Source organism: Mchenga conophoros, linkage group LG3 (assembly GCF_057382185.1).
Source record: "Mchenga conophoros isolate Kocher_MC1m ecotype Shallow Benthic linkage group LG3, M_conophoros_male_GT1.1, whole genome shotgun sequence".
Lineage (NCBI taxonomy): Eukaryota > Metazoa > Chordata > Actinopteri > Cichliformes > Cichlidae > Mchenga > Mchenga conophoros.
Genome location: NC_140528.1, coordinates 51,410,678 through 51,425,084, shown reverse-complemented (window position 1 = coordinate 51,425,084; position 14,407 = coordinate 51,410,678). Strand labels below are relative to the sequence as shown.

The 14,407-nt window shown below is 39.5% G+C and overlaps 2 protein-coding genes and 1 long non-coding RNA gene across 3 annotated transcripts in view; 2 read left to right on the top strand and 1 right to left on the bottom strand.

Annotated features, from left to right (window-relative positions):
• Nucleotides 1-9,606, bottom strand: part of LOC146579348 (NLR family CARD domain-containing protein 3-like) — a 14,381-nt gene extending 4,775 nt beyond the window's left edge. The window contains exons 1-6 of the mRNA XM_085269205.1: nucleotides 9,455-9,606; nucleotides 8,483-8,590; nucleotides 6,140-6,244; nucleotides 5,932-6,018; nucleotides 2,194-2,372; nucleotides 56-1,832 (exon numbers count right to left, since the gene is read on the bottom strand). Coding sequence (XP_085125331.1) covers nucleotides 56-1,832; nucleotides 2,194-2,372; nucleotides 5,932-6,018; nucleotides 6,140-6,244; nucleotides 8,483-8,571 — 2,237 coding nt within the window. The 5' untranslated portion in view covers nucleotides 8,572-8,590; nucleotides 9,455-9,606. The remainder of the gene's footprint in view (nucleotides 1-55; nucleotides 1,833-2,193; nucleotides 2,373-5,931; nucleotides 6,019-6,139; nucleotides 6,245-8,482; nucleotides 8,591-9,454) is intronic.
• Nucleotides 1-14,407, top strand: part of LOC146579344 (uncharacterized) — a 179,885-nt gene that overhangs the window by 113,662 nt on the left and 51,816 nt on the right. The window lies entirely within an intron of this gene.
• Nucleotides 8,759-14,407, top strand: LOC146579347 (uncharacterized). The gene is made up of 3 exons (XR_014891608.1): nucleotides 8,759-9,105; nucleotides 10,258-10,342; nucleotides 11,941-14,407. It is a non-coding gene; the product is annotated as an uncharacterized LOC146579347 (long non-coding RNA).

Genomic DNA, 14,407 nt, shown 5'->3' with positions numbered 1-14,407 from the left:
GAAATTATTTAAGGGTGAAGAGTTTATCTCACAAACAAGAGTGAAAAAAACTTACAAGGCCTTTTTGCTGCTCCTCACTGCTGTTATCAGCCTCCGTCTGCCCTCATCTGATGTGTTGTAACTCTTTAAGTCCAAGACTTCCAGATCATTCTTTGATGCCTGCAGCATGTAGGCCAGTGCAGAGCAGTGCAGGGGAGTCAACTCTGTTTTTGAATGATCTGACAGTGCGAGATATTTCTGAATCTCATCTTTGACTTTGTGATCTCTCATCTCGACCATAGTCTGGAAAAGGTTGATGCAGCTGTCTGGAGAGAGGTTCTTCCTTCGCATAGATTTGATGTGAGTCAACATTTTCTTGTCAGTATCTTGGCTTCGATCTGTTGGAGTCAGCAGACCATGAAGGACTCTGTGATTGGGTTCAGCCATGAGGCCAAGGAGGAATCTCAGGAAGAAGTCCAGGTGGCCATTTTTCTTCTCCAGCACTTTGTCTACTGTTATTTTAAGAAGTTCAATTAAAGTATGCTCCTTGCCCTTTACATCAAAGAAGATGCTGAGATCTTTAGTATCATTGTTAATGAAACAGTCATAGATGTAGAGAGCTGCAAAGAACTCCTGCACAGTCAGATGCACAAAGAAGAAGACATTTTTCTGGAAAATTATTTTTTCTTCCCGAAGAACTGTGGTGCAAAATCCAGAGTAGATGGATGCTGCTTTAACATCAATGCCACAGGCCTCCAGATCTTCCTCATAGAAGATAAGATTTTTCTTCAGCAGCTGCTCAAATGCAAGCTTGCCGAGTTTCAGAAGAAATTTCCTCTGTGTTTTCAGAAGCTTTTCTTTGTTTGTCTCAACCTCCTTCTCATATTTTCTACTTCTGTGTTTTGTTTGGACACAAAGAAAGTGTGACATCATCTCTGTAAGAGTTTGAGGAATTTCAGTTTTCTCGTCTCCTCCAAAGACTTCCTGGAATAACACTGCAGAAATCCAGCAGAAGATCGGGATCTGACACATGCTGTCGAGACTCTGTGAAGACTGAATATGTTTAATGATCCTTTCAGCAAGACCAGGATCATGATTAAATCTCCTCCTGAAGTATTCAGCTTTTTGAGGATCATTGAACCCTCTTATTTCTGTCACCATGTCAACATGCTCAGCAGGGATCTGATTGGCTGCTGCTGGACGGGAAGTAATCCAGAGGTTTGCATCAGGAAGAAGGTTACCCTGGATGATGTTTGCTAGGAGATCCCTCACAGGTGCTGCTTCCTTGACAGATGTTATAGTCTTAAAGCCTTCAAAGTCCAGCTGAAACCTGCTTTCATCCAGACCGTCCAGGATCAGGACAAGCTTGGTTTTGGTATAATCCACTGAATCTTTGAGATCAGACAGTGTGGGGTGAAATAAAGTCAGGAGCTCATGTAGGCTTTTTTCACCTGTAATCAAATTCAGCTCTCTGAAAGCAAGACTGAAAACAAAGTCTACATCCTGGTTTGCCTTCTCTTCGGCCCAGTCAAGAATCAACTTCTGCACAGAAAATGATTTTCCACTTCCTGCGACGCCCTTCGTCACAACTGTTCTGTGAGGTTTGTCTTGATCAGGCAACGGTCTGAAGATGTCACTCAGACTGACTGATGAACACGTTTCCAGTTTACTTGTGCCATATCTGAACTCATGCTCTGTGCGAAGCCATTCACTCTCCCCAGTGGTGATGTAGAGCTCTGTATAGATGTTGTTCAAAGGACTCAGCTTGTCATTGTTACCTTCAGACACCAAAAAAAAATTCTTTTGCATCGCTTCTTTCCATGTCTTCTTTGCCTCAAATAGTTTGATGTCATCTGTAACAATGAAATGCAAGATGAACAAGCCCAAAATTACATTGTTAATACCAAATGATTTCATTTTTTTAAATGGGAAAAATGCAAAATCACAAAATGACAAAGAGAACAAATCTTGAAATTAAAGTTTTCATTAGTTTAATTGTTTAAGTTTTGGGTAAGATGAAAAAAAAATTAAAATCTAGAAAATTCACCAATTACAAAGAACCCTACACACCTAAAAACTGTGTATAAAAGAGATGTTTTATTAACAAGAAAATCCAAAATATTCAAACATTCAAAATACCGCTCAAACTCATTTTACATCTAATGAGAGTTTAAAACTTTTCTCAAAGTAGTTATACAAATTCTTAATACTTACCATTGTCATCTTCAGTATCTTTCAAGCTTTTCAATGTTATTCTGGATTTCTTTCCACACTGTGGACAGGAGTCCTCTGCTGGTGAATCAGACTGATCTGAACTTACACACTGTTTGCAGGACTCATGTCCACACATGAACTGGACTGGATCCTTTAAAACCTCCTTACACACTGGACAGCTGGATTAGATGGGAGATGAAGAAAACATTTCGTTATTATTGTGCATCACACACAGTGATATGACTGTATCTGAGGCAGCATTTGATCTACAAACAAAGAAATTATTCTCCTGTATTCAGAAACCTGTTGGTCTGGAGATTTCTATCTATATTGCTATGGAAAATAAACAGCCTTAAAACATCACCTTCATACACCATCAACACCACATGATGCAGAATTCATAATCTAATTTGTGACTGTTGGAAAACATTGATCTATATTCTGCATGAAAGCTCATTGTTGTTACTAGATCAAGGTTTTTCTTTGAAAAAGCTATCTATTGTGTGCCAATATCTATTGAGGCCACATAACTGTTTCCCAATTAATCTGTTCTACGACATTATTCCAAAAAGCCTGCCTTTGTGTTCACGAGCAAACTAGATTTAGTGTAATGTTTCTGTATGAAAGCAAAGGGTTTTCCTGGTAAAATCCCATGCAGCTAAAACGTGCTGAACAGCTGCACTTAACAACACGGACAGTTGAAGAGCACATTGTCTCATTGGGGCCCTTGAAGATTTATTTTTTCATCAGATACACTATTGTTAGGCTAAATTTAATGAAGCATTAAGCATTACTCCACCAAAGTGACTGTGAGTGCTCTGAAATCGAATCCAGTTTTGTATTATGCTTCTTAAGGTGAAATGATTATAACTTTTTCAAGGAATCAAAAATCTGAATCGTAGCATGAGCGAATCACTCAGGACTCACTCACCCCCTCCCTCCTGGCTCACAGCTTCTTCTTCTTGGTTGGCAACTAATGTTAAGGCGCATTACCGCCCCCTGGCTCACAGCTCAGTGGACATTTACATGAGAAAATATATATTTGACACATTTGAAGAAAATACTAATAAAATAAAATAAAAATAAATAAAATAAATGTTCCCTTTAGAATTTTTTCCCTCGTTTTTCCTCCATGAAAAGAGAAACAAATTAGGTTTGAGTGAAAATGTACATTTTTTGCACTCTCTGGGCAACTGACTAAGTGACTCAAATGACGCAAAAATTCGATTCAATTTGGTGAGTGACTCATTCAAACTCGATTCAGTAAAAAGAATCAAATTTACCATCACTATGATGCTCATACACAACTTTGTGATCTGTAGTGAGTAGGGATGGGTATCGTTTAGGTTTAATCCGATACCAGTACCAAACCGGTACTTTTGAAACGGTGCCGGTGCTCAAACGGTGCTCAAACCGGTGCTTAAAGAATGGAGAGCACAAAATTGGTCCAAAACCTCTCATATTCAGCTGGTTTTATGTAAAAAGATAACAATGTTAGACTTTTCTGCAGCTATGGGGCATATATGGTATCACTCTTAGCTGGAAGCAGTGCTTAAACAATGGAAAAAATACAAACGTTGTCCAAAAACCTCTCATGTTTAGCTGTTTCCCTCTTTTTCTTTGGTCATTTTAGCCTTTTTGGCCAGGGTGAAGGGAGTATCTGCCATCAAACAAGAAGACAGCCGCATGTAGCTATGATGATGTTTGCTAGTTCACCTTACATGCATTAATGTAATAACGTGGTTAGCCTACTCAGCGTAAATTACACGCGAACAACAGAGAAGAACGGCTGCTGCTGCCATCAAATACGGTGCATTTCTCGGCTTTTAAAAAAAAAACGCTATGCGTCGCCAGGTGTTTCATCGGATTTGAGGTGTTACCTCCTTTGCACAGTATCAGCTTAAAGCACTTGTTGCAGGCTGCTAAGTTTGCATATTTTGCTGTGAAGTACAGCCAGACTTTTGACCGCTTCGCCTTGGGCATTTCTAATCTGTAGCTCTGCTCTAACAGAACGTACGTACCTGGCCCCGCCTACTATCCTCGGAAACGTAAAATGATTGGCTAGAAGTGTATCACAGCTCAGGAAAAAAAAGCACCGAAATAAAGCACCGAAATGTGCGCTGCTTTTCGGTCTGGTTACTACCGTTTATGTCAGAACCGACACCGGTACCCATCCCTAGTAGTGAGAGTAGGGAAGAAGTGGGAAAGAACCAGGAGAGGTGGAGGTACGCTAATCCTCTGACTATTAGTGCTAAAAGTCTACTCCTCAGTATTATACTTCGGTGCGGTTCAGCACTGCTGAGAGGTGTGTCGGAGGTGTAACGTACTTGCATTCCTGTGTGAGTTAAAACTGTGTGCGTGGTTACCACGTGAGTATTGTAAGATAAGAATGATGTTTGTTTAACTTTATCTGTGTTTTTTGCTAAGTAAGAAGCCATCCCATTACTATCGCTAAGATGCGGGAGAAAATTCATTTGTGGTCTTAGGGTGCTATCTAGTGGCTATCATTATAATTTAGATTGTATAACATTACGCTGAAAACCCACAGTATAGTGTAAGTAGTATAGTGTTATACATAGTGGTTTATACACATATTCATTCTTTCTGTTTACAGATGACCACACACACACACTCACACCCCCTTTACCTGCATTTAAATATATTGTAATTCAATCACATCCTGTTTATGCCATCGGCTACCTCCTTCATTAAACCTATTTGAACTGCATCACTGTGGTGGACCATTCCTTCTGACCGAGGACGACTCAGTTGAAGCGTGATCGGCAATCAGTGCAATCATATATTACAATTAGCATACTCTCCATACCTGGAGAGAAGAGGAATGATAGTCAGTGGAAACAAGACAGAACAGGTGAGAAAGAGAGGGAGACATGTGGAAGGGTAAACATGCAGAGATAGTGAAGGTGGATGAGTTTAATACCTGGGATCAACCATCCAAAGCAACAGACAGTGCACAAGTGATCTGAAGCATAGAGTGATGGCACGGTGGAGCGAGTGCAGATGAGTGTCATGGGTAATTTGTGATAGAAGGCTAACAGTAAGAGTAAAAGGGAAGGTTTACAAGATGGCAGTAAGAGCTGTTACAATGTACGGTTTAGAGACGGTGACTGAAAAAGAAACAGGAGGCCGAGTTGAAAATCTTCATTGAGAGTAAGCAGAATGGACAATATCAGACATGCGTACATCAGAGGGACAGCTCAGGTTTGGAGACAAAGTTAGAGGTAAGGCTGAGATTGTTTGGACATGTGCAGAGAGAGGATGGTGGATTTACTTGACAAAGGACTCTAACATAGAGCTGCCAGGCAGGAGGAAAAGAGGAAGACCTCATGACCATGGATGTAGTGAAGAATGACACGCAGAGGATTGTTGTAAAAAAAGGAGCATGCTGGGAGCTTTATGTGACTCCTAAAGAAGATGAACACAGCCTATATAGGTGCTGTTTTTAAGAGGATCAAATGTTTGCTTATTCAGATGGGTTTGAAAACTCAATGTGAAAACATGTCTTGGTGGAGTGTACACTTTGTTTCCATGCATGCTATGATTTGGGTAACTGGGTAAATATTGGGATCAAATTGAAAATTGAACTGAATAAAATTGCCATGCAAAAATACAGAAAAATCAACATGCCACATGTGAAACTGCAGGTCAGTCAAATCAGTCTGTCACTTAATCTTTAATGTGCTACATTTATTCCTTTGGGGGGGAAAAAAACTTTACCTTTGTGTCTTTCCAAAGTTGACTGGTGTGTACATGGATCCTTCACTCTTCATGGAGACAACACTGGGAGCTCTGGACTCAGTTCCACTAAAAACGGAAATATTTGTATTTATTCCACAAACAAGAAACCACCTGTGTTTCTATTGTATTTGTTTCCAGGAAAAGTGAAAGAAGAATACAGTAAAGTAAAGTACAAAATAAGGATTACCCCTGATGTTGCTTGTCACCAAAATCAACTGGCTGATACATGGATCCATCACTCTTCATAGACACAGAGCTGGGACCGGGAGAGTCATCTCTATTCTTCTGTGAACTGTTCAGAACAGGATATGAATCTTTTTTTTTTTCTTTAAAAAAATAACAGTGAACCTTGATCCATGATGGACCTCTGAGCTAAATGCTAATAGGATGGCAGAAAAGGAATGTGAAGGCAGGTGACAAATGAAAGGAAAAACAACAATATGTTGGTGCGCTGGTTACAAGAAGTGCATCAAGTGTCTTGTGAACTTTACGTGAGGGTGAACTCCATTCTCCTAAAAGATTTCCCTCTCACCTGATCAAGAAGCCCCAAACTTTTCCACAGCTGCTCAACTGTTTGAGATCAGGCAAACATGTTAGACCAGAGTAACATCATTTTCATCCTCATCAGGTTATTCAGTGAGACCTCGTGTCATGTTCTATCACTCAGAACAACTCATGCTCATAACAACTCATCACCAACCTCTCACTGGATCAGGCAACCATGCCATCCTGTCTAAAATCAGCCACAATCATCCCAGTGCCGAATAAGTCTCCCATCTCCAGCCTGAATGATTACCGCCCTGTGGCCCTCACATGAAATCATGAAATGCTTTGAGAGACTAGTCCTTCAGCACATCAAGGATTACCTCCCCCCAGAATTCGACCCCCACCAGTTTGCATACCGTGCAAACAGATCCACAGAAGACGCCATCGCCACATCCCTGCACGCTGTGCTGAGTCACCTAGAGCAGCGGCAGAGCTACGTCCGAATGCTCTTTGTGGACTACAGCTCAGCCTTTAAAATACAATCATCCTGGACATCCTCATCACCAAACTGGTCACTCTTGGCCTCCCTCCTCTCACATGTGCCTGGATAAAGGATTTCCTCACAAACCGGCCCCAGACTGTAAAACTCGGCCCTCATCTCTCCTCCACTCGCACACTGAGCACCGGCTCCCCACAGGGCTGTGTGCTGAGCCCCCTCTTGTATTCTCTCTACACCCACGACTGCAGTTCGACCCACAACAACACTCTCATCATCAAGTTTGCTGATGACACCACAGTAGTCGGACTCATCTCGAAGGGAGATGAGGCAGAGTACAGAGAGGAAGTCCTGAAGCTGGCAGCATGGTGTTCAGAAAACAACCTGGCACTGAACACTAAGAAAACCAAAGAGCTCATTGTTGACTTCAGGAGACACAGCACCGACTTGGCCCCCCTCTACATCAACGGGGAGTGTGTGGAGAGGGTCCACACTTTCCGGTTCCTTGGTGTCCTCATCTCTGCTGACATCTCCTGGACAGGAAACATCTCAGCGGTCATCAAGAAGGCCCAACAGTGGCTGCACTTCCTGAGAGTCCTCAGGAAGTACAAGCTGAACTCCAACCTGCTGCTGACCTTCTACCGCTCGTCCATTGAGAGCCTGCTAAACTACTGCATCACAGTATGGTACGGCAGCTGCACCAAAGCAGATAGAGTGAGGCTTCAGAGTGTGGTCAAGACAGCACAAAAGATCATCGGCTGCCCTCTCCCCTCCCTGATGGATATTTATTCCTCCCGCTGCCTCACCAGAGCAGCAAACATTATCAAGGACAGCTCCCACCCTGGCTTCAACATGTTCAGCCTGCTTCCCTCAGGGAAGCGCTACAGGTGCATCAACACAAAAACCCACAGACTCAAAAACAGTTTCTTCCCCAAAGCGATAACCACCCTGAACTCACACATGCACAGATAACACAGCCCCCCACTTCCCACTTCCTCTATGGACCACCACTGTGCAATACCAATTCCATGTGCAATACACAACTGTATATACATAACACTATTTATTACATATTACTTACGTCTTGTATATTGTACATTTTATATATATATATATATATATATATATATATATATATATATATATATATATATATATATATATATATATATATTTTTTTTTTTTTTTTTTTTTTTTTTTTTCCCTATGTTAATACTGTCCATATGTACATAGCGCTGCAGAACTGTAACCCCCCCCCCCCAGCATGTTTACACTGAGTAGGAGATGCTCTGTATCTCATTATACAACTGTATAGTGACAAAAAAGGCATTGTGTTCTATTCTATTCTATTCTATGAATGATTTATAGACTCTTCCCTCTAAGGGGGTTCAAATCCTGCCAGCATAACATAGCCACTTTTTTCCTTTAATATGTCACCTATCTGTAAGTATTAAACAAAGAGAGCTCTGTGTAGATGATAAACTGTAACCACACTGCACTAAAAACCGTTTTCCAATGTAGAGTTTATTCATTTATGATCGGACATACCTGACTAGCAGCCCACTGCGGGAGCTGACTGGCTGTTTGGACAGTGAAGGGGCGGAGTCAGCTTGGTTTCTCTTTCTTGTCTCAGACATTTCTGCAGCTGAAACACAACTAAATGAAAAAAACAGAGAATAGTTTGTAAATGATAAAAATCCAGCTGTACAGACTTCATACAGTTTATTGGCAATTCCAGTGTTAAAGATCCATCTTCCTGAACCTGAACTAAGATGAGCTGCAGTGACAGCTGGCAGCCTGTAGGTGGCAGCAAGATCTCATCATTATTTCCCCTCCTAGACCCTAAATATACTTTGTTAATATTCAATAAAGTTACTCTTTATTTACAGACCTAATATTTTTTGGTAATCACTGCACTGTCAGGTAAGATTTAAGATTATCTAGATTACTAGTAAATCACCAGCAGCAGTGGGTGAGTAAAGTGAAGTGGTGCGCCCCTGGACCTGTATCTATTATCGGCACTGGAGCTGTGAGTACAATCAGAACTGTGAAAACTAAATTGATGAGCGTGTTTGCCACTAAATTTGCCCGGGATGTAGATGCAGAAACTCTTGCTCCGTTAAGGTCTTTTGTTTACACGGATGATCAATGACAGCGTGAAGGTGAAGCAGGTATTAAAAAACAAGTTAGAGTATCTATTTCAATCATACTATGAAGCAAGTCAATGGAAAATGGAAGTAAAAGACTTACAATGCGAATTTGACTCGGTTTTATGACGTTACTGGAGTGTTTACAGAGTTAAACGTGGACATATGGTCGCTCCTAAATAGTAAATTATAAAAAGAATCAGTTTGAATTCGTTCATACTGAGTCGCCGTAAACTGTGAAATTTGCTGCTGCGATGATCCTTCTTATGTGCGCAGTTACTGCAGTAAAACAAGATGTCGGCTGATTAAAAAAACACGCATCGCTCTGCCCGACAAAAGTCGACATAAAGCAGGAAGATAGGCGGTGACTTACTTTCACGCCATAAGAGTTTTGAAGTCTTTCTTATAACTCAATCAGTTATTGTGAAGGTTTCCTGACTCGCTGCTGCACTAAAGAATGGCACAAACTGGAAACTCTGTGTGTGTGTGTGTGTGTGTGTGTGTGTGTGTGTGTGTGTGTGTGTGTGTGAGAGAGAGAGAGCGTGTAGGGCTTGCTATTGTTGTTGTTGTTGCATTTCTTTTTTTCACTTTCGTTTTTATGCTCTTTTATGCGCCTTTTTTGTCTATCGGATCTGTTGCTGATTGGACTGGATCGTTAGAGTCACATTAAAAATATATACTTTTGATATATAAATATAAATATATATATAAAATATATACTTTTGATCATTTTGAGAAAAAAGTTGAAATTTTATTTGTTGTTTCAGGACAAACTGCCACAGCTACTTATCTGTCTACAAAATACCTTGTTTAGATGAATTAGTGAAAACTTACTTCATAATCAGTTTTTGTAACAAAGAAATTTTAAAAAATAAAAATAAAAATAAAATTACAAATATTAAAAAACATATTTATAATATAATAATATAATATTTATTTTATTTATAATATTTCTCTTTTAACACATATTATGTGTTGATCAGGATAAAGACACTGAAAAGAAAAATTGGTGCATCTTGAAAGTAGATAATTAAATGTCTGGTAATGGACAGATGCAAGTTTATCGATAATGACGATGGTTAAACCCTAAGGCAATAAAGAGGGTGATGATAAAGTGGCAAGAGAAGTTATTTAAACATATTTTATATTTTCAAAAGAATCTTTTTTCCCCTTCAGGCTTTTAGCCGAGTCATCATGAAGTGTTCACTGGAGCCTTTTGTGGCTGGTATCTGGAATTGGTTGGATTATAGGAACTCGATAAGTAAGTATTAAATCTGGTTCTTGTCATTCTTTCACTGAATAGAGAGAACATGACTCAGTTGGTCAAAACATTTATAATTATTTATTCAATCATCTTCTGGAAGAGAGAGACATGTATGGGCTCAAAATGCTTTTTTACGCACACAAATCTTTTTTACACATACAAAACTGATTTACAAGTACAAAATATTTATGACCACATTTTGAGCCCAAAGGACATGCACAGCCCAAAGCCAGTTGCAAATCTCTAGCATTAGAAACCAAAACTGTGTATCATATAGGTGTTATTTTGGTCCTTTACACGTCACACATTGATTCAATAAAAATAACTCATTCTGAGCTAACTTGATGTGTGTGTGTGTGTTACTTAGTTCTGCTTTTTCTCCCTGTACATGACTGAATTAACTGAAGTAAACTGAAGCTAATGACAAATCAAAGGTGCATCTATGTTCCTTACCTAATGTGTGGTTTCATCTCAAAAATCAGGAATGTAAAATAACCCAAAACCCTGTAATAACTATAATTAGTTGACTCTTCAAGTCTCTCATTCTGCAATTTTAAATGGTAAATGGCCTGTATTTGTATAGCGCTTTATGTAGTCCTTTAACTTCAACTTCAGCTGTAGCAACCTTCAGCAGTTCATTAACTCCATCTGGTTGAGTAAAATGTCACTAACTTGCACGACACCTGCTATAAACTGTGCACATATGGAAGCCAATCAGAGATCGTACACTGTTAAACTTTCAACATCTGAGTTTATTATTAGCTGTTGAGGTTAAGCATTCAGTCAACACAGAAACACTGGGAAGGATGTCTTTTGTGGGGCGATCGTGGCTCAAGAGTTGGGAGTTCTCTTTGTAATCGGAAGGTTGCCGGTTCGAGCCCCGGCTCGGACAGCCTCGGTCGTTGTGTCCTTGGGCAAGACACTTCACCTACCGCCTACTGGTGTTGGCCAGAAGGGGCGATGGTGCGATATGGCAGGCTCGCTTCTGTCAGTCTGCCCATGGGCAGCTGTGGCTACAACTCTAGCTTGCCTCCACCAGTGTGTGAATGGGTGGATGACTGGGTGTGTAAAGCGCTTTGGAGTCCCTAGGGGGGACTAGTAAAAAGCGCTATATAAATACCATTTTGTTCTCTGTAAGGACCAGCGATGGATGTGGGGCTGAAGCCTTTAGGTTTATATTGTTAAAAAGTAATTATGAGAGAATTTGTTTCAGGTCATTTTTCAGAGTAACATGAAAGTAACATAATGAATAATGTAACAAATTAATTTTTAGTAAACTACTGCATTACTTCTAAGAAAGGTGTTCTGTGTAATATATCACCTTTCTTGAGTAATAACCTCAACAGCGGTAAGCACATAATAATTTTTGTTGATGATGAGAAACGCAAACATACTGCTCATGTATATGCACAACATTAAGTTGCTGTTTTTTAAAGTTTTAAAATCCGTGTAAAATTAAAAGTCAAATGAACAAAATGTGTGTCAAAACAAGCATTTAGCTCGATTTTGAATTCTCTGGTCTCTGCAGCAACCACTTTGTGGTGTATTTTTGATCAATTTAACCGATGTTTCTTTCCTATCTTCCTGTTAAACAGTCAAATATTAAGCACAGACCAGGGGCGATTCTAGGATCAGAGCTTTGGGGGTGCTGAGCACCCAGAGAGCTGCCCAGCCAGGTATGATAAACTTTACTCGTCACAATGAGACGTCTTCCCCGTCTCTGTCAGTCCCTGCATCCTTAAATGTCTCCAGTTGTCCCGAGTTCCCTCTGACTGTCACTTTGGTGCATTTAAACCCCTGTTCCTCCCTGTCCTCATCGTCTGTTGTCCTTGTCTCCATTATCACTCATCATAATTTTACCATCTCTGTGCAAGTCTACAAATTTCTTTATTAAATCATAAGATTCTTAAATTCATCAAGTCTCTCTGTGCTTGGGTCCTCGTCACAAAACATGACATGACTGTTTTGTACATTTTAACACAATTGAATCCCCACATTTGTGAAAGAAAAGCAAAACACTTTTTGAAAAGTCTGAAACAAAACCATCAAATCTGATCAAGGTTATTTAAATGCTGCAAAAAAAAAATGGATTGGAATAAAAAAAAAAATACATATCCTAACCTTAATTACTGCGGGAGAATAATGAATGATGCTCATAGTGAGTAAAAAAGTAAACAGATTCACTTTTAATGTGTGTGTATAATATAATACAGATACATGAAAAAAAAACACTCCCAAAACAGAATAAATTATTACAAATAAAAATCTTTACTGCAGACACTAATTTTACTAATCTAATAAGACTAATTTTGTGTTGTAAGATTTATGAGTTTCATGCTTTCATAGTGGTACTTGGAGAGCTTGACATTTTATCAGGTGGTACACAGTGTAAAAAGTTTGAGAGACACTGATACGTGTCTGTGTGCTTTTGGAAAACATTTAAAGCTGCTGTACAGAATCTTTGAAACAAGATTAAAACATTTTTAGAATATAAACAGAGCATCTGCTTCTCTTTACAGCTCCTCACTCCACCAGGGCTGTTTGGCACTTTCTGATAGTGTGCAAATGTGATGTATGTACTGCGGCAGTCATACAGACAAGTGGATGGTCCAAATGTTGTCCTACCTATTAGTGGCTGAGGTTTTAGTAGAGTTGTGGCTGAACCACATAAAAATATATCATTAATTTTAATCTCCCCGATCCATTATAATGTTATGTTGGAATGTTGTTAAAGAGGGTCAAAAATGTTTCAACCCAGTTTGTTTTGCAGATTCTGTAAAGCAGCTTTAATATAGGGAGAAAACAACTTCCTGACTGTGTGAGTAAAATCAGGTTTTTCCTCTTTGTCAGTTTAACAGTTTCTGTTGTGCCTGTCACTGTTCCCTGTTTTCTTACCTGGTTCTTCCTGACCTTGTACTTTCTCCTCAAGTTCCCTCTTTCCTCTCTCCCTGTTTTAAGCCAGGCACTTACACCTCCGCTCCGCTGTGTCTCAGCCACCATCGCTCTAGCAGAAAGGGCGCTAGAGAGTTGGTAAGAGGCGAGCTGGAACAAACCATTTTGGGGGGGGGAATCTATACTTTTGTTGTTAAAATATTACATCTCAACAAAGTACCGTATGCTTTTTATATTTTTAGCAGTGTGTAACACAAACAGCAAATATTGTCAAAAAAAAAAAAAGAAATCTTTGGGGGTGCTTTGATTCATTTTTGGGGGTGCTGAAGCAAAAATGCTGAAGCACCCCCAAAACTGGGCTAAAATCGCCCCTGGGTGAAATACAAACGTAAACTCAAAAGGAGTCAAAAGTGGCCGGTTGTATTTCAGACCTCAATGGGTTAATCCAACAAATCATGAAAAATTAGGTTTAAATCTTTTGTTCATGACAGTGCAGATTTCTGACATTTTGTGTAATTTAAGCTGTAACAATGTGATTGTTAGACTTGTGTTTGTAAACGAACCGCCCATTGTTGTGTAGCTTTCTGGATTTTATACTTATTAGGCTACATATTTATTATACAGGCTATACAGTGCATAACATCAAAACTCATATGTTTTATGTAACTAAAGTGTTTAAGTATGTGGGCTACAGCCAATAATTAAGTTATAGACTATATTTACATGAAAAACATGTATACTTACTGCATTTGAATCATTTTAACCATATGTAACCACCTGCATGTGTGTTTGGAAAAAAAAGGCTTTGATTTTGCCACCCCATTTGATTGCTTTGCCACCCTAAGAAAATTTCTCTAGCTCCGCCCCTGGATGTGTGGGCCTTTGTAGTACAAGTAATTTTCTAAAGATACTTGCTGCAATTCCTTGTGTTTAAATTGAATTAAATAACCAAAGCAGTCAGCAGCACAGTGTATGGAATTAACCAAAACATCTATTCTGTGTTGAAAGAACTGAAGCTAAACTAGTGGCACGCTGGAGTCCGTTTTGTGTAATACCAACTTGTAACACAAGATTGTGCAGTGATGACATAAACTGAAAATGTCACTCTGTCAGGCATAAATAAAACTTTGAAATTTGCAGTGTAATTAAAAAAAGAATATCTTAAAGCCA